This window comes from Ochotona curzoniae, unplaced genomic scaffold (assembly GCF_017591425.1).
Source record: "Ochotona curzoniae isolate NIBS_2020 unplaced genomic scaffold, NIBS_Ocur_1.0 contig_605, whole genome shotgun sequence".
Lineage (NCBI taxonomy): Eukaryota > Metazoa > Chordata > Mammalia > Lagomorpha > Ochotonidae > Ochotona > Ochotona curzoniae.
In genome coordinates this window covers 2,843,308-2,866,359 of record NW_024466491.1, presented here as the reverse complement: position 1 = coordinate 2,866,359, position 23,052 = coordinate 2,843,308, and the positions used below count along the sequence as shown (strand labels likewise).

General features: G+C 64.8%; 2 protein-coding genes across 4 annotated transcripts in view; one reads left to right on the top strand and one right to left on the bottom strand.

The window, feature by feature from the left end:
• Window positions 1–12,932, top strand: part of SH3GL1 (SH3 domain containing GRB2 like 1, endophilin A2) — a 33,976-nt gene extending 21,044 nt beyond the window's left edge. For 2 of the 3 annotated variants that reach the window (XM_040990647.1, XM_040990645.1), the window contains 9 exons: window positions 10,213–10,281; window positions 10,420–10,492; window positions 10,770–10,913; window positions 11,027–11,160; window positions 11,251–11,409; window positions 11,486–11,589; window positions 11,682–11,806; window positions 11,898–11,960; window positions 12,069–12,932. In XM_040990647.1, coding sequence (XP_040846581.1) covers window positions 10,213–10,281; window positions 10,420–10,492; window positions 10,770–10,913; window positions 11,027–11,160; window positions 11,251–11,409; window positions 11,486–11,589; window positions 11,682–11,806; window positions 11,898–11,960; window positions 12,069–12,265 — 1,068 coding nt within the window. In that variant the 3' untranslated portion in view covers window positions 12,266–12,932. Of the gene's footprint in view, window positions 1–10,212; window positions 10,282–10,419; window positions 10,493–10,769; window positions 10,914–11,026; window positions 11,161–11,250; window positions 11,410–11,485; window positions 11,590–11,681; window positions 11,807–11,897; window positions 11,961–12,003 lie in introns of those variants that run through there. The other variant, XM_040990648.1, reaches the window with a different exon arrangement.
• Window positions 12,933–13,006: 74 nt separating this feature from the next.
• MPND (MPN domain containing) lies at window positions 13,007–22,914 on the bottom strand. Its single transcript, XM_040990643.1, has 13 exons — window positions 22,765–22,914; window positions 22,404–22,678; window positions 18,562–18,798; window positions 16,045–16,168; window positions 15,846–15,930; window positions 15,650–15,746; window positions 15,377–15,449; window positions 15,004–15,080; window positions 14,528–14,696; window positions 14,033–14,103; window positions 13,762–13,851; window positions 13,268–13,360; window positions 13,007–13,133 (listed from the first exon to the last, which is right to left on the bottom strand). The coding sequence occupies exons 1-13, from the start codon at window positions 22,769–22,771 to the stop codon at window positions 13,047–13,049; spliced, it is 1,485 nt and encodes a 494-aa protein (XP_040846577.1). The 5' UTR covers window positions 22,772–22,914; the 3' UTR covers window positions 13,007–13,046.
• Window positions 22,915–23,052: the final 138 nt, after the last annotated feature.

The following is a 23,052-nucleotide window of genomic DNA, read 5'->3' as shown; positions in this document are numbered from 1 at the left end:
AGGAAGAGGCTGATCAGTACGGCTTGTTGGCGTTGGTCAGGCAGGGATCCCACAGGGAAAGCAGAGAGCCCATCCCAGGGGCTGCGACGACTGGGGCCGCCTGAGGTTGGGGGCCAGAGTTCTGGAGGCAGGAGCCAAGCTGGGGCTCTCACCCAGGGACCTGCTGGCTGGCAGAGGGCTGTGTGTACCCAGTGTGGCACTAGGGGCCTGCTGGTTGGGAGAGGGCCGTGTGTGCCCTGTGTGGCATTAGGGGCCTGCTGGCTGGGAAAGGGCTGTGTGTGCCCAGTGTGGCACTAGGAGCCTGCTGGCTGGCAGAGGGCTGTGTGTGCCCAGTGTGGCACTAGGAGCCTGCTGGCTGGGAGAGGGCTGTGTGTGCCCAGTGTGGCACCAGGAGCCTGCTGGCTGGGAGAGGGCTGTGTGTGCCCAGTGTGGCACTAGGGGCCTGCTGGCTGGGAGAGGGCTGTGTGCCCAGTATGGCACTAGGCGCCTGCTGGCTGGCAGAGGGCTGTGTGCCCAGTGTGGCGTCAGGAGCCTGCTGGCTGGCAGAGAGCTGTGTGCCCAGTGTGGCACTAGGGGCCTGCTGGCTGGCAGAGGGCTGTGTGTGCCCAGTGTGGCATCAGGAGCCTGCTGGCTGGCAGAGGGCTGTGTGTGCCCAGTGTGGCACTAGGCGCCTGCTGGCTGGCAGAGGGCTGTGTGTGTCCAGTGTGGCACCAGGGGCCTGCTGGCTGGCAGAGGGCTGTGTGTGCCCAGTGTGGCACCAGGAGCCTGCTGGCTGGCAGAGGGCTGTGTGTGCCCAGTGTGGCACTAGGTGCCTGCTGGCTGGCAGAGGGCTGTGTGTGCCCAGTGTGGCTCCAAGGGCCTGCTGGCTGGCAGAGGGCTGTGTGTGCCCAGTGTGGCACTAGGAGCCTGCTGGCTGGGAGAGGGCTGTGTGTGCCCAGTGTGGCACCAGGAGCCTGCTGGCTGGGAGAGGGCTGTGTGTGCCCAGTGTGGCACTAGGGGCCTGCTGGCTGGGAGAGGGCTGTGTGCCCAGTATGGCACTAGGCGCCTGCTGGCTGGCAGAGGGCTGTGTGCCCAGTGTGGCGTCAGGAGCCTGCTGGCTGGCAGAGAGCTGTGTGCCCAGTGTGGCACTAGGGCCTGCTGGCTGGCAGAGGGCTGTGTGTGCCCAGTGTGGCATCAGGAGCCTGCTGGCTGGCAGAGGGCTGTGTGTGCCCAGTGTGGCACTAGGCGCCTGCTGGCTGGCAGAGGGCTGTGTGTGTCCAGTGTGGCACCAGGGGCCTGCTGGCTGGCAGAGGGCTGTGTGTGCCCAGTGTGGCACCAGGAGCCTGCTGGCTGGCAGAGGGCTGTGTGTGCCCAGTGTGGCACTAGGTGCCTGCTGGCTGGCAGAGGGCTGTGTGTGCCCAGTGTGGCTCCAAGGGCCTGCTGGCTGGCAGAGGGCTGTGTGTGTCCAGTGTGGCATCAGGAGCCTGCTGGCTGGCAGAGGGCTGTGTGCCCAGTGTGGCACTAGGGGCCTGCTGGCTGGGAGAGGGCTGTGTGCCCAGTATGGCACTAGGCGCCTGCTGGCTGGCAGAGGGCTGTGTGTGTCCAGTGTGGCACCAGGGGCCTGCTGGCTGGCAGAGGGCTGTGTGTGCCCAGTGTGGCACCAGGGGCCTGCTGGCTGGGAGAGGGCTGTGTGCCCAGTGTGGCACCAGGGGCCTGCTGGCTGGGAGAGGGCTGTGTGCCCAGTGTGGCACCAGGGGCATGCTGGCTGGCAGAGGGCTGCTTGGAGGAGGAGGCGCAGGCAAATGGGATGTGTGTAGGCCATCTTTCTCCCCCAGCGTTTACACTTGGAGCTCACAGTTGCAAGGCTGAATGCATTCCCCCGAGGGTCGCCTGTATTTCCTGATAACATTCTCCCAGCCAACCTCACGGCCACCATGTGCCCCCCCCCCTGCCCCTGGGCTTGCCCTCAGTGACACCAGCATCCCATGCCTGAGCAGCAGTCCAGGTCCTAGCTGCTCTGCCTCCTTCACAGTTGCTTGAGGTGCACAGCCTGGGACCCCTACCCAAGTGCCTGGGCCCCTGTGCCCCACGTGGGAAGGCCTGGGTGGAGTCCAGCCCTGGATCGGGGAGTGAGGCAGCAGATGGAAAATCTCTGTAATTCTGCCTTTCAAGTAAATCTTTAAAAAGGGAAGGTGCTGGCGTTGTGGCAGGGTAGGTTAAGCCACAGACTGCAGTGCCAGCGTCCCTTACAATCACCAGTTCAAATCCCAGCTGTTCCACTTCCAGTCTGGCTTAGAAGATGACCCAAAAGTGTAGGTCCCCGCCCCCCGCAAGTGAGAGACCCGCCGGGAGCTCCCAGCGTCCGTTATACTGTCTGCCATTCTTCCTGTCAGCTAAACCAGCCTTGAACGCAACCCAGGAGAGGCGTAGCCGGCTGACCCCGCCTCGCCCTCCCCAGCTGTACCACACTCAGCTTCTCTTGCGGGCTGCCCTCCCGGCCACAGAGGGCCATGTGCCTTTGTGGGACACTTGCATGACGAGGAATTTGTGGCAGCGATGCAACTGAAAGAATGGCCGGCTGGTGGCCAGGGGCCGCCACCCGACTCGCCTAAAGCAGAGCTGGCACAGTCGGGTGGCCTGCAAGCCCACACCTCAGGCACCCTGCTTGGAGGCTCTGCGTGAGCTGCCCCATCCTCCAAGCGGCTGGCCCCGGCACTCGTCTCAGGGTCCCTCTGGCGCCCTGCCCGGTTCGTCCATCCGGGCCGGTTTTGGCCATCCCCCCGGAAAACACAGCCTGTTCCGTTGGCGCGACCTGCAGGACTCTGGCTCGAAGCTGGCCGTGTCAGGTTGGGGGGAAATCAGGTGTGACATTTCAGCTGCTCTAGCTCACGTGCCCCGTGTTCCTGGGCCCTGGCCAGAAGGCCCAGGGGGCGGGGAGGTGGCCCCACTTGCTCGGGCCCAGCTCTGAAGCACCTGTGTTTTTCTTTCTTTCTTTCTTTATTTTTTTATTATTTTTTCATTGGAAAGGCAGATATACAGAGACGAGAGACAGAGAGGAAGATCTCCCGTCCGATGATTCACTCCCCAAGTGAGCGCAACGGCCGATGCTATGCCGATCCGAAGCCAGGAGCCTCTTCCGGGTCTCCCACGCAGGTGCAGGGTCCCAAGGCTTTGGGCCATCCCTCCACTGCTTTCCCAGGCCACAGGCAGGGAGCTGGATGGGAAGCGGGGCTGCTGGGATTAGAACTGGGGCCCATATGGGATCCCAGGCGTGCAAGGCGAGGACCTTAACCACTGCGCCACCGCGCCAGGCCCAGTGCCTGTGTTTTTCTTTTTTTTTTTTAAGATTTATTTTTATTATTTTTTCATTGGAAAGGCGGATATACAGAGACGAGAGACAGAGAGGAAGATCTTCCATCCGATGATTCACTCCCCAAGTGAGCGCAACGGGCCGATGCTATGCTGATCCGAAGCCAGGAGCCTCTTCCGGGTCTCCCACGCGGGTGCAGGGTCCCAAGGCCTTGGGCCGTCCTCCACTGCTTTCCCAGGCCACAGGCAGGGAGCTGGAAGGGAAGCGGGGCTGCCAGGATTAGAACTGGGGCCCATATGGGATCCCGGGCGTGCAAGGCGAGGACCTTTAACCACTTGCGCCACCGCGCCGGGCCCAGTGCCTGTGTTTTTCATGCAGCACCCAGCAGCTGGCCTCGTCCCCCAGGACCCACTCGGGGTGACGCTACAGCCGCCCTTTGTCCACCGAGCCCCTGGCACCACACTGGGCACACAGCCTTCTCCCAGCCGGCAGGCCCCTGGGTGAGAGCCCCAGCTCGGCTCCTGCCTCCAGGCCTCTGGCCCCCAACCTCAGGCGGCCCCGTCCGAGCCTGGAATTCAGACAGGACATGTCAGGAAGCAGGGAGCCCTCGCCTGCCCTTGCTGTGGCCTGATGGCCTGTGCTGTCTGGGGTCAGGCCTTCCACCGAGCTGGCGTGGGAAGGGGCTGGCTTGGATAGTCCTATGCTCTGGTCACTGGGAGGACCCCATTTCCTCTGCGCCCCTCATGGTCACACAGACTCTGCCGCCCGCTCCGTGAGTCGGCCGCAAACGGCCATCTCGGCAGGGTGCCGGAGGACCCCGCCAGCCGTGCACTGAGCTTCTGGGGTGCAGGGAAGGGAAGAGTTGGGACGGGAACAGCCATGGCGGAGCGTCATGGGGGAAAAGGTGGGCAGCAACATGGTTGGGGTGCACTTGGGGCCTTGGCCTGCCTGCCCGTCTCAGCGTGGTGTCGGGGGTCTCAGAGCTGCCTCTTGGAGCACGGACATGCGTGTTTGGTGGTCAGGCCCGATGCCAGCCTCAGGAGCCCTGGGCAGCACAGGGGGCGCGGTTCATCTTGTCCTGGGGCTGCACTGAAGGGCAGCTGTTCCTCAGCCCATCTCCAGAGGCAGCAGGCAGCGTGCCTGGTTGTGGGGCAGGGTAGACGACCCCACACAGCGGGCGACAGGTGACTCCTGTGCCACCTGCCCAGGCTCATTTCCCACTTCACAGTTGGGTCTGAAGCTTGCATGCGTGTGCAGCGTCCGGCGCCGGGGGGCAGAGTGGGAGAAGCCCTTGTTGGCTGACCCACAAGCCACTCGACGTCTTGCAGTGGAGGAAGCCCCCATCTCCCAGCCCCGCTCGGGGCTCCGCGTCCTGGGAGCAGGAACGGCAAGGGGACACGTCATGATGTCAGGTCGCAGAGCAGCCAGCACCGTGACGAGGCAGGCGCCACCCCTGGCCGCGTTGGCACAGCTCGGCCCGAGGCCACGCAGGGCCTGGTCACACTGCTGCTTCCGCCTCCCGTGCTGACCTCTGCTCTCCGGGGCTTGTGACCTGCCCAGGTATGCGTGCTGACCACACCTCCACGCTGACCCAGACTGTCGGCTCTGTCCCCTGAGCTTGGAACCTGCCCTCGGTGACAGACGACAGGTGGACCCTGCCCGGGCTCATTCCCAAGCGCCTTGCTCACGGCGTCTCTGCTGCCCTGGCTGCCCAGCAGGTCTGGGGGAGTCCTTTGGCCTTGGGAAACCTGCCGTCCCTGTGGCTCCTGGATTTGTCCTGTCCCCTGGCTGTGGGTCAGACCCTGCCTGGCCAGCTCAGATCTTGTTCTATGCAAAATTTCCCAGACTTTTAGCTCTCCCCAGAGGGAGCCAGCTGCTGCCAGGCCTTGGCAGTGGGTCCCTCCCGCGGCCTGGAGGGGAGGCTGCTTCTACAAGGCGGACAGGTGTCGGGCCAACATGACGGGGCACGCGACCTGGGCGGTGAGGGGTGTGAGGAAGCTTGAGGGGGTGTCCCCCTGTGAGGGGGGCCAGCGGGAGGATCTGGAGGCAACCTCTGAGTGAGGTGGACTAGGGAAGGGACCAGGAGACCCCGGGTACGAGGGCTTGAGCCGGCAGCTGCGCCCCTCGCTGCAGTCACGGGGTGCCCTCCTTCCTCCCCGACATGGCCTGCCTGCACCTGCACCCACCCCAGACAGGGCCTCGGGGGACTTGTCAGCGTGGCTGTTTTGTGGGCTGGGGTTTTCACCTGAAATGGACCAACCCGTGTGGGACGCCCCCAGCCTCGGCCTGCTCCGGATCCCTGTGGGCAGACCCGGGCTGTTCACCCCACCAGGCAGGAGGCAGGGGAGCACGCCGCCCCACCACGCAGTCTGCAGGTTGCCCCCGAGCCACGTGGCCCCACAGGCATTGCCCACCACAGGTTCCCGTTCGCAGGCCTGGCGCACCACCGGAGACAGCAGCGGGCAAGGGGTCCCTGCCTGTTGTTTGTTTGTTTTTATTGGAAAAGAGGAGAGACACAGAGGAAGATCCGTCCAATGGTTCACTCCCCAAGTGGTCTCAGTGGCCGGAGCTGAGCCAATCCGAAGCCAGGAGCCTTTTCCAGGTCTCCCACGCGGGTGCAGGGTCCCAAGGCTTTGGGCCGTCCTCCACAGCTTGCCCAGGCCACAGGCAGGGAGCTGGATGGGAAGCGGAACTGCCGGGACCCATATGGGATCCTGGGTGTGTAAGGTGAGGACTTTAGCTGCTAGGCTATCACACCGGGCCCAAACTTGGAGTTTTCATAGAAACATAAGGATGAGGAGGCTGGCTGACCCCATGAGGTGGCCAGGCTTCCTGGCCCAGCCCCGACTCCGGCGTCTTGTCCATCCAGACCCTGGCGGGCAGCAGAACTGGGTTCCCAGCTTCCCCTGGCCCAGTCCTGGCCATCTCGGATGCATCTGCCTTGAAACTGGGGCGGCTCCAAGCCAGGGCCTTCGAGGCCTAGGAACTGAGCCCAGTGGCAGACCCGGCCTGGGGGTGCTCCGAGGAGCCCCCAGGGAGGCAGTGTAGCGGACGGCCATGAGAGCGAGGGCTGAGACAGCTGTCCAGGAAGAGAAGCCCCCACGCGCCTCGGCCTGTGGCCTCCCTGCCCCTCTGCCATCTTGGGGACAGTAGCACCCAGGGCTGCCTGTGTCCCTGCCATGCCCACTGCCCCTGGTCAGTCATGCAGGCCGCATCCTCAGCCTTCTGTTTCGGCAGAGTCCCCCCAGCTCTCGGACCAGGCAGCACTTGGGTCCTGAGGGGCCTCTGCTCCCGTCGCCCCCGGCCGGCCTGGTGGGGAAGGCAGGCCCACGAGGCCCGGGCCAGCTGCAAGCTGTGCCCTCTGGCTCTCTGATTCTGGACAGGGGCCCACGTCTGAGCTGCCAGCCTCAGGCGGGGCCGCTGCTGTGCATGGTGGCTGGCTCGGGGGGCCCGTGGGAGGAGGGGCCGCGGTGCCTGGCGTGGTGTGGCGGGGGTCCCGGGACTCGGGGGGGCGTCCTGATACGTGGTAGGAAGTTCTGGCCAGGCCGGACGTCTCCCTCCCACCTCTTGCTTACACAAGTGGGTGGCGGCTCCTGTCAGCTCACAAATATTTACCCCAAACCTGGAGCAGACGGGCTCCACCTTCCGGCTTGACGCGACCCCCTGGGCGGAGGCGCCAGGGCAGGGCGGAGCACACACAGGGCTCTCGGTGGCCGTGTCCTGGCCCCTGCTGCCCCACTCCTAGTCTGGACACTTGCAGGCTGCCCTGGCCGTGTCCGCGCAGCTTTCCTCGCCACGTAACAGTCAAGGGACCAATGGTGACGTGTGCTGATGGTGGTGGGGACCACAGAGGGCTCCCAGGCCAGGCCCGCTGAGGGCAGGCAGCTCCTGTTGCTGCTGCTGCTCGGTGCTCACCAGGGCGGCCTGTCCAGAATGGGGTGCGTCCTGCCAGTGGACACCTCCCCTGACCCAGATGTGGCTCTTGGGTGACTTGACCCATATCCCGTCAGCCACAGCATCGGCACCCTGCCTTCTGCCCCGTCTCCATCCCTCATGTCCCCACGTGTGGAGTGAGGAGCTGCTGGTGTCGTGCACTGGGACAGCTCCTGAGTCCTACCTCTCGGCCTCCCGGTCCCTTGAAGCCCACATGAGCGCTCAGCTGTGTGTGTGTGTGTGAGAGAGAGAGAGAGAGAGAGAGAGAGACACAGAAGATCCTCCGTCCGATGATTCACTCCCCAAGTGAGCGCAAGGGCCGGTGCTATGCCGATCCGAAGCCAGGAGCCTCTTCCAGGTCTCCCACGCGGGTGCAGGGTCCCAAAGCTTTGGGCCGTCCTCGACTGCTTTCCCAGGCCACAAGCAGGGAGCTGGATGGGAAGCGGGGCTGCCAGGATTAAAACTGGCACCCCTATGGGATCCCGGGTGTGCAAGGCGAGGACCTTAACCACTGCGCCACCGCGCCGGGCCCCCTCAGCTTATGTTCTTAGCTCCCTGGCCGGCCAGAGGCCTCCCCTCCCACCCCTGTGGGCCCTCGGCATCCCTGTTACCCATTGTCGTGGCCAGTGCAGGTGCACACAGCGGGGTGTCCAGGGCAGACTGCTCCCAGCTCCGACCACAGGGTGCTGGGCCCGGACCCCTCCCTCAGCCCCCGGCCAGGGCCCAGTGTGCTCTGCCAGCACCCTGTGGGGACAGGAGTCTGTGCCTTGCCGACAGGTGCCCCAGCTGGGTCCCTGCCCCTGAGGGCTGGCAGCTCAGACGCTCACACAGGTATGTCGGCCGCCCGCTGATCTACAGGCCACCCCTGCCGATCCACGTCCTAAAGACTGAGCTTTCCTGCCTTGACAATCAAGTTTCAGGGTTGTCCCTTGGCAGGGCTGCTGCCCCCGCCACAAGGTGGCGCCACCGCCATGCCTGTGGGGCAAGGCAGCTGTGCCCAGGGCTGGGAAAGCTGGGGGACCCCAGGGTGGCTGTTCTGCCTGGGTCATGGCCTTGTCTGTTCCATGTGCCCTTCCCCACGTGTCCCAAGGTGGTCAGAACCTAGCAGGCGCCGGGCTTGAAAAACACCGCGTCCCAGCTTGGTCTCCGCCACTGATACTCCGTGCGTGAGCAGAGATCTGGCCGCCTGCGGGGTCTAGATCCTGCACGACTGGGCAGCCGGCTCCGTCATGCCTGGGGAGGGACCCGACACACCCCACGGGCTCCACACACAGGGCTCCCCGCCGGCCGCAGCTCCAGCTCTGTGGCCGGCTCTCCTGCCCAGTCCTGCAGGGGTCAGGGCAGCGGGCACCAACCCTCAGCGGAGACTGGTGAGAGAGGAATGCTGGGGGAGCCGTGACACGTGGGCTGCATCAGGCTGCTGCTCTCAGCTGGGCCCGGCACAGGTGTCCTCGTCGCCAGGTCTGGACCCTGTGGCCACAGCGGATCAGGTCCCCTGGGAGCCTGCTTTGAGACGCCCCATCCCTTCACCCTTACCCTCTTCTGGTCCCTGCTGGCCACGTGCTCCGCGGCCGGATGCACCCCCCCCCTCCCTTGCCTGGTGCAGGGGGAAGTAAGAGGCGCGCAGACCTGGGGAGCCAGGGCCCCGCACCCACATCCTTCCTGGACCGACTCTGCTCCCGAGGCGCGCTCGGCCCGGAAGGCACGGCTGTGTGCTCGCATGGGTGGCTCACTTTCTCCACGGCAGCACCCCCAGCTTTGGGTTTGCATGAGAAGTGAAACCTGCCCCCACCCCCGGGACCAAGGTGCAGCACCCCACGCCCCGAGGACAGGAGGGACGCCACGCGGCTCCGCCTCCTCTGCCCTGGGCCCAGCTGCTGCCCCACCAGGGGTACACGGGAAAGGACCCCGGCCTTGATGAGGGGCTGCCTCACCAGTGTCCCTGCCGCCCCCTCTTGTGTCCTGGGCCACTTGCTGCCCTTCTCGGGGCGTGGACGGCAGATGTGGGACACCCCGCAGGGCTGAGTGACCTGTGCCCCCCATCCACTGCCCAGAATGGCCCTGTGGAGGCTGTGACATGCCAGCTGGCCACCTGCCCTTCCCCACGGCGTGCTCGCCCTGTGGGACGTGCCGCGGGCCCCGCGGGGAAAGGGTTGCAGCCCGTCACTTGGGCCAGTCCTGCTCCCGGGTGACAGCCCAGCTTAGTCCAGTCACGGGACACCCAGGGCCAAGTAGGGAGCGTGCAGGTCCCCCAGCTACCTCCGTGACCCCCAAGCCCCACCTGGGTCCTCTCATTTCCTTCATACTCAGAGCCAACGTCCCTGGATATTTGGGGGTCATCTGTGTGCAGGGACACCTGGCAACCTGCCACTCTGCCTCCAGAGGTGGGGTGCTGACCGCCCCAGGCAGCCCGTCTATCAGACCCCACGGTGTGTCCCACCTGGGGAGGCCCTGTGCGTGGCTGGCCTCGTGGGGAACCGAGGTGGCTCTGCCTTCTTGGTTCCATTCCACCCCCCCCCATGGGGCAGGGGGGCCGTGCGCAGTCAGAGGGTGCTGCTGAGAAGCCTCTCCCAGGCTACCCCCTCCACCCCTGCAGAGAAGGGGCTGCTGGCTGCACTGGGGGCTCCGTCGGGACTGGCCCCCTGCTCCTGCGGCTGCTGAGGAGTCGACCCTAGGCACCAGGGCAGCCCCACTTGCGCCCTGCTGGCAGGGGACACAGCCACCACGGTTACCCAGGAGAGGAGAGGCAGAGGGCGAGCGCTTCCATCTGCGGCTCCCCTCGCCAGAGGGGTCCCACAGCCAGACCCAGGCCGCTCTTCGCCCAGGAGCTCCCAGTCTCTTGTGTGGGTGCACGGGGGTCCCAAGGGCGTTCACAGGAGCATGAGCGGGGAGCTGCATGGGAAGTGGAGCAGGCCGAGGCCTGGCAGGTGTTTTGGGGGGCTCTCTGCCTCCCTGGCTGGGGCTCACCACTTCCCCCCTCTTTCCTGCAGCTGGTCAGTGAGAAGGTTGGCGGCGCCGAGGGCACCAAGCTGGACGATGACTTCAAAGAGATGGAGAAGGTGAGGGGGCGGTGTGCCACGTGGGTTCTGCGGCACCGGTGGCTCGTGCCGCCTCTCCCCCAGCCCTGATGGGCAGCCGTGGGCACCCAGGGCTGGCCGTCAAGGAGTCGGGGCCCCAACACGCTGCTCTCCCCGCAGAAGGTGGACATTACCAGCAAGGCCGTGACGGAGGTGCTGGCCAGGACCATCGAGTACCTGCAGCCCAACCCAGGTAGGGCCGCGCCCTACAGGTGGGTCCTGCAGGACGGGGAGGGGCTGCGGGAGCTGGCCGGACCAGGGGCCCCTCCCGGTCCCTCTGAGCCGGCAGCCGAGTGCTGTGCTGCCTGCTGGGGCTTGCAGGGCCCCGGGTCACCTGGCCTCCCCTCTGTGGCTGATGGACACACAGCCCCACCTGCAAAGTGCACTCTGCAGCCAGCCAGGGGCACGCGTGGGAAGCAGGGGGCGCTGGGCTCTCGGAGGCCTCCACGGCACCTGCCCTGTCGCCACAGCCTCGCGGGCCAAGCTGACCATGCTCAACACGGTGTCCAAGATCCGGGGCCAGGTGAAGAACCCCGGCTACCCGCAGCCCGAGGGCCTCCTGGGCGAGTGCATGACCCGCCATGGCAAGGAGCTGGGCGGCGAGTCCAACTTCGGTGAGGGCACGGGACCTGGGGGGCGCGTGGCGCAGCCGGAACCTTGTCCAGCTGCCTCCCGCTGGGGTGGGTGGGCACGGCGAGGCTCCCCAGTGACACCCGCCCCCGGCCAGGTGATGCCCTGCTGGACGCGGGCGAGTCCATGAGGCGCCTGGCAGAGGTGAAGGACTCGCTGGACATCGAGGTCAAGCAGAACTTCATCGACCCGCTGCAGAACCTCTGCGACAAGGACCTGAAGGAGATCCAGGTGCCGGCCTGCCCTCCCCGGGGGCGGCAGCCCCTCCGCTGCCCGGGCGCCAGCGGGCCTGACGCACGCCCCTGCCCTTCCCCGCTGCAGCACCACCTGAAGAAACTGGAGGGCCGCCGCCTGGACTTCGACTACAAGAAGAAGCGGCAGGGCAAGATCGCCGACGAGGAGCTGCGCCAGGCGCTGGAGAAGTTCGAGGAGTCCAAGGAGGTGGCCGAGACGAGCATGCACAACCTGCTCGAGACCGACGTAGGCGCCGCGCCCGCCCGGGGTGGAGGGGCGGGGGCTCCCCGGGCCCGGCTCACCCCCAGGCTGCTGCCCGCAGGTGGAGCAGGTGAGCCAGCTCTCGGCCCTGGTGGACGCACAGCTGGACTACCACCGGCAGGCCGTGCAGATCCTGGACGAGCTGGCCGACAAGCTCAAGCGCAGGTGAGCCACGGTGCCCGCTGCGGGCATCTCGGGGTGGCCCTCGTCCTGCAGCTGGGGCCTGGCCGCTCAGGATCCCGCCCACCCCGCTGCAGGATGCGTGAGGCGTCTTCGCGCCCGAAGCGGGAATACAGGCCCAAGCCACGAGAGCCCTTGGAGCTCGGGGAGCCTGAGCAGTCCAACGGGGGCTTCCCCTGCGCCACGGCCCCCAAGATCACAGGTAACCCCAAACCCAGCCCTCGGCAGAGGGGGTGCCCGGGAGCGGGGCGTGGCCGCCCGCGTGAGCCGCCTCCGGCCTGGTCTTCCCGCAGCCTCGTCCTCCTTCCGCTCCTCAGACAACAAGCCCGTGCGGACCCCCAGCAGCAGGAGCATGCGTGAGTGTCCCCGCAGCCTGCCCGGACAGGCACCCTCCCCTCCCCTCCCCTCGGCGCGCACCCCGGGGCTGAGCCCGGCCTGGCAGTCACGCCCCCCGCCGCCTGCAGCGCCCCTGGACCAGCCGAGCTGCAAGGCCCTGTACGACTTCGAGCCCGAGAACGACGGCGAGCTGGGCTTCCGCGAGGGCGACCTCATCACGCTCACCAACCAGATCGACGAGAACTGGTACGAGGGCATGCTGCACGGCCAGTCCGGCTTCTTCCCACTCAGCTACGTGGAGGTGCTGGTGCCGCTGCCCCAGTGAGGCCCACGCCGGGGTGCCCGGGCCGCCGCGGGCCTGCCCACTCGGGGCCCACACGAAGGTGCTCTCAGAAACACTAAGGTTCCTCAGCCTCGAGGGACCGTGGACTCCGGGGCCAGCCTCTCCCCTCCCCACTGCTTCCCGGGGCCCTGACGGACAGGGTGACCGTGAGGTGAGACCCCCCGCCCCGGGCTTAGAACCCCTCCCTGCCCGTTGCTGGCAATGGGCCCCGGCCCCCACTCCCACGCGCCCCAGCCTTGCACAAGCTGCCTGCTAGCTTGGAGCAGCCCGTGTCCACCCAACCCCCCACCACAGGCTCCCCGAAACCAGCACCCACCTCGTTGAGCACCGCTCAGCTTTTTAACCACCCCCACCTCAGGGGCTCTGCCCCAGCACAGCCACCCACACCGGGACCATGCCCGCACAGCCACGGTCAGGCACCGAGGCCCTGCAGCCACGACCAAGGCAGGCAAGCTCACACACCCCGAGCTCTGCCCAGACCACCAGGGCCCCGACCCCTGCACCCACTCCCCTACAACCCGATGTAAGGGGCACCTGAGGGCCCCTAGCCGCCCCTACGCACCGGAACCAGTCACTGCACTCGTGGCTGGGGCGGAAAGATGTGCCCTGGTCTTTTTGTAAGAAAAAGTATTAAATGTTTCTTTCTACAGCCCCTTTGCCTTGTCCCATGCCCACCCAGCTTGCCTGCGCGCCCTGCAGCGGAGGGAGCCACGGATCAGGGTCCTGAGCTGCTTGCCTTGGTTTATTCTGGGGGCCTGGGCGCTCAGCTGCCTTGCCTCAGGATCCCGTGCACCTGATCCAGCACGTGGCCCAGGCCCTGCTCCGTGGGCGTCCGGCTGGCCAGCGAGATCTGAAACAAGCGGACCTGGCACCTCAGGCCTGTGTGTGCCAGAGCCTGGCAGCACGGGGGCTCCTGGGCACAGGGCGCCCTTCCTCACACTCCCCCACGCAGCGCAGGCAGCCACAGGGGGCTCTGTCACTCACCTTGAGCTTGTCGCGGTACGTGTGCTCCTGGCTCCAGGGCTCCTGGAACCGCACAAGGTCGGGGGCGCCCTTGTAGAACTCGGCCAGCAGCATCTGCAGGGTGGGAAGGACATGGGACCCCCATGGGCCACACAGTGGGGACCCTGCACGGCACATTCCAGGCCAAAGGAGCCCACTGGAGGGCAGGACTGGGCCTCTGGCAAAGCAGTGGCAGCCATGCCTCATGTGGGGTTGCCTGCCACCCTGCTTGCTGGCTGAAGGACGTGGGCCACGGTGGGGACACCCCATGCCCAGGAGGCCACAGCAGCGACGGCTCCGTGGCCAGGCCATCAGGTAACTCGGTCTCTCTCTGAAGTGACTGGTAGAGGGTTTACTCCCCAGATCAAGAACGTAACAGCAGCCCCCCAGGAGGGGCAGGCGGGCAGCTGATCTGTGCCCATGGGCGCCCCCTGAACCCCCACTGTGGGCCACCCACCCCCTCCTGACCAGCTCACCATCTCCTGGAGCACGTCACTGGTCAGAAAGCTGTCCTGCACGTAGGCCACCTCCACGTCCATGGGGATGCCGTAATCCCCAGGCCTTTGCTGGGGAAGCACGGGCCAGTGAGAGGCCGGGCCTGGCGCGTGGTGTCGGGACCCCCTCCACCCCGAGTTCTTCCTCCCAGAGGTGACCTCTGACCCTGGGGGGCATCACTCAGCTCAGGTTCCCACTTCTGACACTGGGCCCTGTGCGAGGCTCCCCGCCCCCAGCCCAGCACCCACCTACCTCGGGGGGAGGCATCACCCAGAAGGGCGAGATCTTGGACTCAGGCCCCGGGTTGCCAGCATAATAGGGAGCTGAAAGGGGGAGAGGACAGAGGTCCTTGGGGCTGGGACTGTACCCCCTGCCCAGAGCAGGGCCCCAGCCGCACCCCGGGGCTCACAGCAGAACAGGGCCCCAGCTGCACCCCGTCCACCCCGGGGCTCACAGCAGAACAGGGCCCCAGCTGCACCCCATCCACCCCGGGGCTCACAGCAGAGCAGGGCCCCAGCCGCACCCCGTCCACCCCGGGGCTCACAGCAGAGCAGGGCCCCAGCTGCACCCCATCCACCCCGGGGCTCACAGCAGAGCAGGGCCCCAGCTGCACCCCATCCACCCCGGGGCTCACAGCAGAGCAGGGCCCCAGCCGCACCCTGTCCACCCCGGGGCTCACAGCAGAGCAGGGCCCCGTCCACCCTGGGGCTCACAGCAGAGCAGGGCCCCGTCCACCCCAGGGCTCACAGCAGAGCAGGGCCAGGCAGGGCTGGAAGCCGTTGCTGGAAGCCTGCAGGCGCAGCTGGAAATCCATCTGGGAGTCGATGTCCTGCAGCGAGGGCACCGCCGGGCTGTGCGGGTGGCTGTGGTACCAGCCCACCAGCGCCAGGCCGCGCAGGAAGAGGCTCTGGTAGATCTGTGGGTTGGCAAAGGCTCTCAGCTGTGTCCCCGGCTCCGACACCACCCCATACACACCCCGAGTCCCCCCACGTCAGACTCCTGCACACTGCGGACACGGCCAAGTTCACAGGCGCTGAGCCTGGAAGCCACGCGGGGCAGGTGGGACACCGCGTTCCTAGGTGCCAGAGGCAGGGAAAGCCTGGCACGAGGGATGCCCAGAGGACACTCGGCCCAGGCCGGGGACCCTGCTGGGCGCCATGTTCCGGGCTCAGCACACCCGGGGGGGGGGATGGCATGCAACGGGAGGGGCAGCAGGCACTCACCTCCTCCTCGATGGTGGCAGCGTTGTCCGCGTCCCCGAGCCGGCTCCGGCAGGGGAAGGCCCTCAGCACCGTGAGCACTGCGGGGAGGAGTGGGGGGAACTGGATGCTGACCCTCATCCCCACCCGGCCCGGCCCTGGCCCCCACGCACACACACACACACGGCCTGGTCCTGACCCCCACGCACACACACATGGCCCGGCCCGGCCCTGACCCAGATACACACACACACGGCCCAGCCCTGGCCCCCATGCACACACACACACGGCCCGGCCCGGCCCTGACCCCCCACGCACACATGGCTCAGCCCGGCCCTGACCCGGACACGCACACGGCCCTGATCCCGGCCCGGTTCCGCCCCGCCCTGCAGCTCACTCTGCGTGTTGATGTCCCAGCGGCCGCCCAGGTAGCCCACGACCTCACTGCGCGTCAGGTGGCTGTGGAAGTCCTTAGGGTCAGGGGACGGGGAGAGCGGGTTAGCCTGCAGCGCAGGCGCCGGCCGCCTCCCTGCCTGTGCACGCTAAGCAAGCACCTGCTCCTGACGGGGGCCGAGCGTCCTGCCCCCCTCGGGCTGACGCTGAGCGGACCCCCCAGGCCTGGAAGCCATCCCTCACGTACACCACCCACGGGTGGAGGCGCACCGCTCACCAGCAGGAGCAGCACGTTGCTGGAAACGGCCACGTTGAAGGGCTGGAACTTGTTGATGGCTGCGAAGGACGTCACTTCCACCAGCGTGTGGGGGTTCCTGCAAGGCCCCCCACCACCACAGCCTCAGACACCCCTGCCCGTCACGGCCCCGGGCGCATGTCCCCACCCTGCTCCTCCTGGGGTGGGCACGGCTCACCTGGCCGAGTCCCGGCTGCCCAGCGTGCAGTAGTGGACCGGCACCCGCATCTTGCTGTCCACCTGCTTGCCGGGGGGCGTGGCCTCTGGAGGGTCAGGGGAGGAAAGAGGAAAAGGTGGACGCGTCACCCCAAGTCGGGAAGTCCAACAAGGAAGCGCAGTCGGGTTCCCGGGTCCCCGGAGGCAGGCCAGGGCCTCACCTGCTTCCCCGGGGCTCTTCCCCGGGGGTCTGCGACCCTTGTCCTCCGCCGAGACCCCCGCCAGCACCTCCTCCTCCTCTTCCTCCATCAGCAGCTCCTCCTCCTCCCCTTCACTGGCCGGACTCTGCCGGGGACACGGGACACAGCACCCTTCACTCCGCGGTCCCACAAGCCCGACGTTCCTCGGGTGTCCACGAGAGGGCGCGCGTGAGCAGCCGGTGTGCGCCCTCCAGTGGTCACCTGCCAGATTGCACCGTGCGTCGCCCTGAGCTCGCCCTTCCCGCGCCCTGCGCTCGCCCTTCCCCAGACCCGCGCACAGCAGCCCCACTGGGTGCCGTGGGGGCGCCCCGCTCTTCACTGGGACCCCTCCTTGCCAAGGTGGGCCGCACCCGACCTGGGCAGTCGGCAGCGTCTGCCCCCCACTTCTCGGGGAGTTCTGTCCTCACATGGATCCAGACTGGGCCCCCTCCAGCCCCCGGCACTGACCCACTGATACCTGGCCGTGTCTTCTCCCAAATCCAAACTTGGGGTCCAGCAGGGGCTGTCTCCTTAAATGTGTGCTTCCTGCACCCCACTGTGGTGGAAGGGAGCACCAGCCACCTGCTTGCTTACTCAGGACCCCAATATTTTTGGTCCCATCCCGAACCCCATCACACTCACTCCGTCTCTCCATGATTGCCTGCCTGCACTGGGGGGGGGGGCTTCCTGCACTGGGGGGGTCCTGCCTGCACTGGGGGGGAGGTCCTGCCTGCACTGGGGGTTCCTGCCTGCACTGGGGGGGTCCTGCCTGCACTGGGGGGGTCCTGCCTGCACTGGGGGTTCCCGCCTGCACTGGGGGGGAGGTCCTGCCTGCACTGGGGGTTCCTGCCTGCACTGGGGGGGTCCTGCCTGCACTGGGGGGGTCCTGCCTGCACTGGGGGGGTCCTGCCTGCACTGGGGGGAATCATGCCTGCACTGGGGGGGTCCTGCCTGCACGGGGGGGGGTCCTGCCTGCACGGGGGTCCTGCCTGCACGGGGGGGGGTCCTGCCTGCACTGGGGGGGTCCTGCCTGCACTGGGGGGGGATCATGCCTGCACTGGGGGGGGTCCTGCCTGCACTGGGGGGGTCGTGCCTGCCTGCACTGGGGGGGTCGTGCCTGCCTGCACTGGGGGGGTCGTGCCTGCCTGCACTGGGGGGGTCCTGCCTGCACTGGGGGGGTTGTGCCTGCCTGCACTGGGGGGGGTCGTGCCTGCCTGTACTGGGGGGGTCCTGCCTGCACTGGGGGTTCCCTGCACTGGGGGCATCCTGCCTGCACTGGGGGGTCCTGCCTGCACTGGGGGGATCATGCCTGCACTGGGGGGGGGGGGTCCTGCCTGCACTGGGGAGGTCCTGCCTGCACTGGGGGTTCCTGCCTGCACTGGGGGGCCCCTCACCCCGTCTGTGCTCCCTGCTGCAGCCCCCAGGGAGTGCCCGAATCGGGATGCCTCCAGGCTCAGCGCTCGCACGCAGCCCTCCTGGGCATCTCCCCCCAGCAGACCTCTCCCTGCCCAGCAGCCACGGGGATCGCCCAGGCTGCCCCTTCCCCACCTCAGACAGGCCAGCCCCAAGTGCATCTGTGGGACTCTCAAAGGCCCCTGGGGAGAAACAACCGAGTGGAGCTGAAACGAACAACTTGGCGATTTATCCATGCCAGGAGGGGTGCCCGGGGGCATGAATCCCTGTGTGTGTGGGAGCCTCCCGTCCCTGGAGAACGGGTCACCTCGGCACCTGCCACCTGCTCCTGATGGGACAGACCCCCCGTGCCGGGGCGCCCGCGGTCCACTCCCCACCCCAGCTGCTCGTGGTCCCTGCGAGGGAACAGTGAGGCCCAGGTAGCTCGGCCTCTGGCTTAGCTCCCGCTTCCTAACCCTCCCGCACGCAGTGTCGCACCTGGGGCTCCAACAGGGGCATGTGCACTCCTGGCCGCCGCCACCAGAGGGCGCTCAAGTCAGGACCCGTGGCTGCCCAGGGGCACCTGCCCGCCTCCTCCTGCCTCGCCCACCTGCCCTCCTCCTCCCCTCGCCCACCTGCCCGCCTCCTCCGGCCCTCGCCCACCTGCCCTCCTCCTCCCCTCGCCCACCTGCCCGCCTCCTCCGGCCCTCGCCCACCTGCCCGCCTCCTCCGGCCTCGCCCACCTGCCCTGCCCTCCTGCCTCGCCCACCTGCCCGCCTCCTCCTGCGGTTGCCCACCTGCCCTGCCCTCCTCCGGCCCTCGCCCACCTGCCCTCCTCCTCCGGCCCTCGCCCACCTGCCCTCCTCCGGCCCTCGCCCACCTGCCCGCCTCCTCCTGCCCTCGCCCACCTGCCTGCCTCCTCCGGCCCTTGCCCACCTGCCTGCCTCCTCCGGCCCTTGCCCACCTGCCCTGCCCTCCTCCTGGCCCCAGCTACTCTTCCGCCCACACTTGAGGCTCCCACTCACCCCAGGGCCTTTGCGCTCGCGGCCTCTCCCCCCTTCCAGGCCCCTGCCAGGTGCCGGGTGTAGTAAGGGCCCCCGCACCTACCTCGTCTGCAGCCGCCGGGGGCACGTGCAGTTGGTGGCGCCGCAGCCACGCGGCCTTGTATCTGTCCAGTTTCTGGCCCTTGTACTTGACCGAAGCCCAGCCGCACCCCGACTTCTTGGCGGGGTTCACCAGCTTCTTGCAGTGGGTGGCCCAGGCGCTGGGCGAGTTGAACACCTGCCCCGTTTCCTGCCATAGGATTCGTCCGTCCGGCTGCAGGTCCCCCACAAACTTCTTCCCCTGTGGAGACACCAGAGCCCAGTCCTCCAGGAAGTCCTTCCAGCTCACCCCCACCACAGCCCTCCCGGCTCCTCTGCGTCCCTGGGTCCCAATCCAGCTCCCCCATAACAGACACACAGCGGGACCAGCAGGTGTCCTGGTCATGACGGTCCGCATTGGGAGAGGAGGCGAACACAGACTTTCAACAGAAATAATAGAGATTTTCTGAAATCCACGCAAATGGGGAGCCCCACCCGCCCAAGCCCATGGAAGCGGCGTGACATCCAACTCCTGAAATAAAGTCTTCCTTAAAAATGCATTTAGGCAATACAGAAACTGCTAGAACTTATACAAGAGTTTGGCAGAGTGGCAGGGTACAAAATTAATGAACAAAAATCAACAGCCATTGTGTACGCAAACAGCTCCAAGATGGAAAAAGACCTAACCAGCAAGATAGTAGAGAAAAGTATGAAGTATCTGGGAATATCTAACTAAAAGCGTAGGAGACCTATTCGAAGAAAACTACAAACTACTCAAAAAAGAAATTGAACAAGACCTCAAAAGATGGAATAACATCCCATGCTCCTGGATAGGCAAAATCAACATCATTAAAATGTCTATACTACCAAAAGCAATATACACTTTCAATGCAATGCCAATCAAATTGCCCAAAGCATTCTTCACGGAACTGGACATAATGATTCAAAAATTCATCTGGAAGCACAAAAAACCCACGAATAGCTAGAACCATCCTGAAGAATAAGAAGTTAGCAGGGGGAATCACAATCCCGGACCTCTGGACATACTATAGAGCAGTGGTTATCAAAACAGCCTGGTACTGGCACAAAGACAGAGAGGAAGATCAATGGAATAGAATAGAAGCACCAAAAGGGAACCCACACAGATACAGCCAATTAATCTTTGACAAAAAGACCAATGACAGTCCAAGCAAGTGGGAAGGCCTCTTTAGTAAATGTTGTTGGGACAACTGGCTGATAGCCTGTAGAAACAAAAAGATAGACCCACATCTATCACCATACACTAAGATCCAATCTACATGGATAAAAGACCTAAACCTACATCCAGAAACCTTCCAACTCTTGCAAGAAAATGTTGGAAATACACTGCAAGACCTAGGAGTAGGTTCCGACTTTCTAAGAAGGACACCAAAAGCAATAGCAGTTGAGAACAGAATAAACAAATGGGACCTCATCAAACTAAGAAGCTTCTGCACAGCAAGGGAAACAATCAACAAAGTAAAAAAGCAACCCACAGAGTGGGAGAAGATCTTCGTGCACTATGTAGGCGATAGTGGGCTAATCTCCAGGATATACAAAGAACTTCAAAACAACCAAAAAACCAAAACAAACAAGCCACTCAAGAAATGGGCACGGGAAATGGGCAAACATTTCACAAAGGAACAAGTCCAAATGGCAAACAAACATATGAAAAAGTGCTCCAGCTCCCTGGCAATAAGGGAAATCCAAATTAAAACATCGATGAGGTACCACCTAACACCAGTAAGATTGGCCCACATAAACAAGAACACCAACGACGCTTGCTGGCGAGGATGCGGGGAAAAGGGAACCCTACTCCACTGCTGGTGGAGCTGCAAGTTGGTACAGCCTCTATGGAAATCAGTCTGGAGAACACTCAAACAGCTCAAAATCAGCATACCATATGACCCAGCAATAGCACTCCTAGGAATATATCCAAAACACCTGTTTCACGACAAACCAACATGCATCCCTATGTTCATAGCAGCACAATCAGTAATTGGCAGAACATAGAAGCAACCGAAATGCCCATCAGAAGATTGGATAAGAAAGCTTTGGTTTGGGGCCCAGCGCGGTGGCGCAGTGGTTAAGGTCCTCGCCTTGCACACCCAGGATCCCATATGGGCGTCGGTTCTATCCCGGCAGCCCTGCTTCCCTTCCAGCTCCCTGCCTGTGGCCCGGGAAAGCAGTCGAGGACAGCCCAAAGCCTTGGGACCCTGCACCCGCGTGGGAGACCCGGAAGAGGCTCCTGGCTTCAGATCGGCATAGCATCGGCCGTTGCGCTCACTTGGGGAGTGAATCATCGGACGGAAGATCTTCCTCTCTGTCTCTCCTCTGTATATCCGCCTTTCCAATAAAAAATAATAAAAACAAAACTCTAAAAAAAAAAAAAAAGCAAGCTTTGGTTCATCTACTCCATGGAATACTACTCAGCTATTAAAAAAAACCAAATGCAGTTCTTTGTGGCTAAATGGGCCCAACTGGAAACCATAATGCTAAGGGAAATGAGCGAATCCCAAAAGGTTAGATACCACATGTTTGCCTTGATTTAACCTGTAATTTTTGTTTGGTTGTTTGTTACTTTTTGAACCTGTCATTGACACTGTCTCAACCCAGATGTTTTGAAGAATTGAACTTGCATTATTTTTAACATATTGTTTACTCAATACTATGTCAATTAATTCCATAACATTGTATATTGATGCTGAGGTTTTGTTGGGGCTTTTAACTGGCCGGAACTTTACTCTGTTAGCTCGACCTTCAGACCAGAGAAGGTCTCCCCAAGAGGCCACTGAACTTATCTGGACAATAAGATGCTGGACTCTATGCTGGGTATATGCTTGCAATGAAGGAATCTCAACTGAACTTGAACTGTGGTTATGCAGCAAGGTGGAGGAATCCACTATGGGGGGAGGGGTGTGGGAGGGGTGGGGGGATCCCAGTGCCTATAAAACTGTATCACATATACAATGTTAATAACAAAACAAATAAATAAAACTTAAAAAAAAATGCATTTAGGGCCTGGCATCATGGCCTAGCGGTTAAAGTCCTTGCCTTGAACGCCCCGGGATTCCATATGGGCGCCGGTTCTAATCCCGGCTGCTCCACTTCCCATGCAGCTCCCTGCCTGTGGCCTGGGAAAGCAGTGGAGGACGGCCCAGAGCCTTGGGACCCTGCACCCGCGTGGGAGACCCGGAAGAGGCTCCTGGTTCCTGGCTTTGGATTGGCTCAGCTCCAGCCATTGCAGTCACTTGGGGAGTGAACCATCGGATGGAAGACCTTCCTCTCTGTCTCTCCTCCTCTGTGTATATCTGACTTTGTAATAAAATAAATAAATCTTTTTAAAAATGCATTTACATAAAAAGGCAGAGCGAGAGCGAGAGCGAGAGCGAGAGCGAGAGAGAGAGAGAGAGAGAGAGGGCGTGTGTGCCCCAGCAAGACTGAGCGGTCATCCGCTGGTCACGCCCCCAAGTGGCCACAGCGGCCAGGGCCCGAGGCAGCAGCCTGGAGCTCCATCCGGGTCTCCCCGGGGGGGCAGCAAGGGCCCCGAGCACCTGAGGCCTTCGCCGAGGCAGCCACGCCGGCCCCTAGATCCACCTGTTACAGCCAGGATCACACGCACCTGTCTCAGGCCCTCTCCTGCGCGCCTGCGCCCTGCAAGCCTCCTGCGCCCTCGCCCCCCACCACCCACACAGGGGCGAAACACACCCCGTTTTCCACCCAGAGGACACGACCCGCACCCCTCGGCCCCGCGCGCCTCCGCATCCCCCCCACGCACTCAGGGGGTGCGGTGCGGGAGCGCGGGGTCGGGGTGGAGAGGGTCGTGCGTGCGGCATTAGGATTCCTTACCAGATAGTAAATGGACAGGACCCCCGATCCGGGCTCCAGCAACGCGTCCTTCAGCAGCACCCGCAGGGTCACCGCGCGCCGGGTCAGCGCGCCCCCGAGGCCGCCGCTGCAGCCCCCAGACCCGGCCGTGCCGCCGCCGCCGCCGCCGGAGCCTCCACCGCCGCGCCCCCCGCCCGCGCCCGCCGGCCGCTCGGGGTCCTCGGCCTCTGCTTCGTCCTCGTCCTCGTCCAGCGCCTCCTCGCCCGCGCCGCCCGCGGGGGACAGCGGCTCCGGAGCTGCGCGCAGGAGGACGCACTCGCTGCGTGCAGCCGCGCCCCCCGAGCCGCCCCGCGCCCCCCGGCCTCCCCGCGCCCCCCGGTACCTGCCATGACCGCTCCGCCCCGTGCGCCCTGCGCGCCGCCGGCTCTTTCTTCCCGGTACGTGACGCAGCCCCGCCCCGAGCGCAGGGGGCGGGGGGCGCACGAGGAAGCGGAGGTCTCGGGGCTCGCGGGCGGGGGGTCAGCGCTCAGGGCCGCCGAGCTGGGGGGTCCCGGGGACGGAGGGGGGCAGACCCTCCAGCGGCCCCGCGCACGGCCACCCTGACCACGCCCAGGCCCACCCGCCACCTGCTAGGCCGCAGCCTGCGGGGACGAGCGGGCAGGGACGCGCT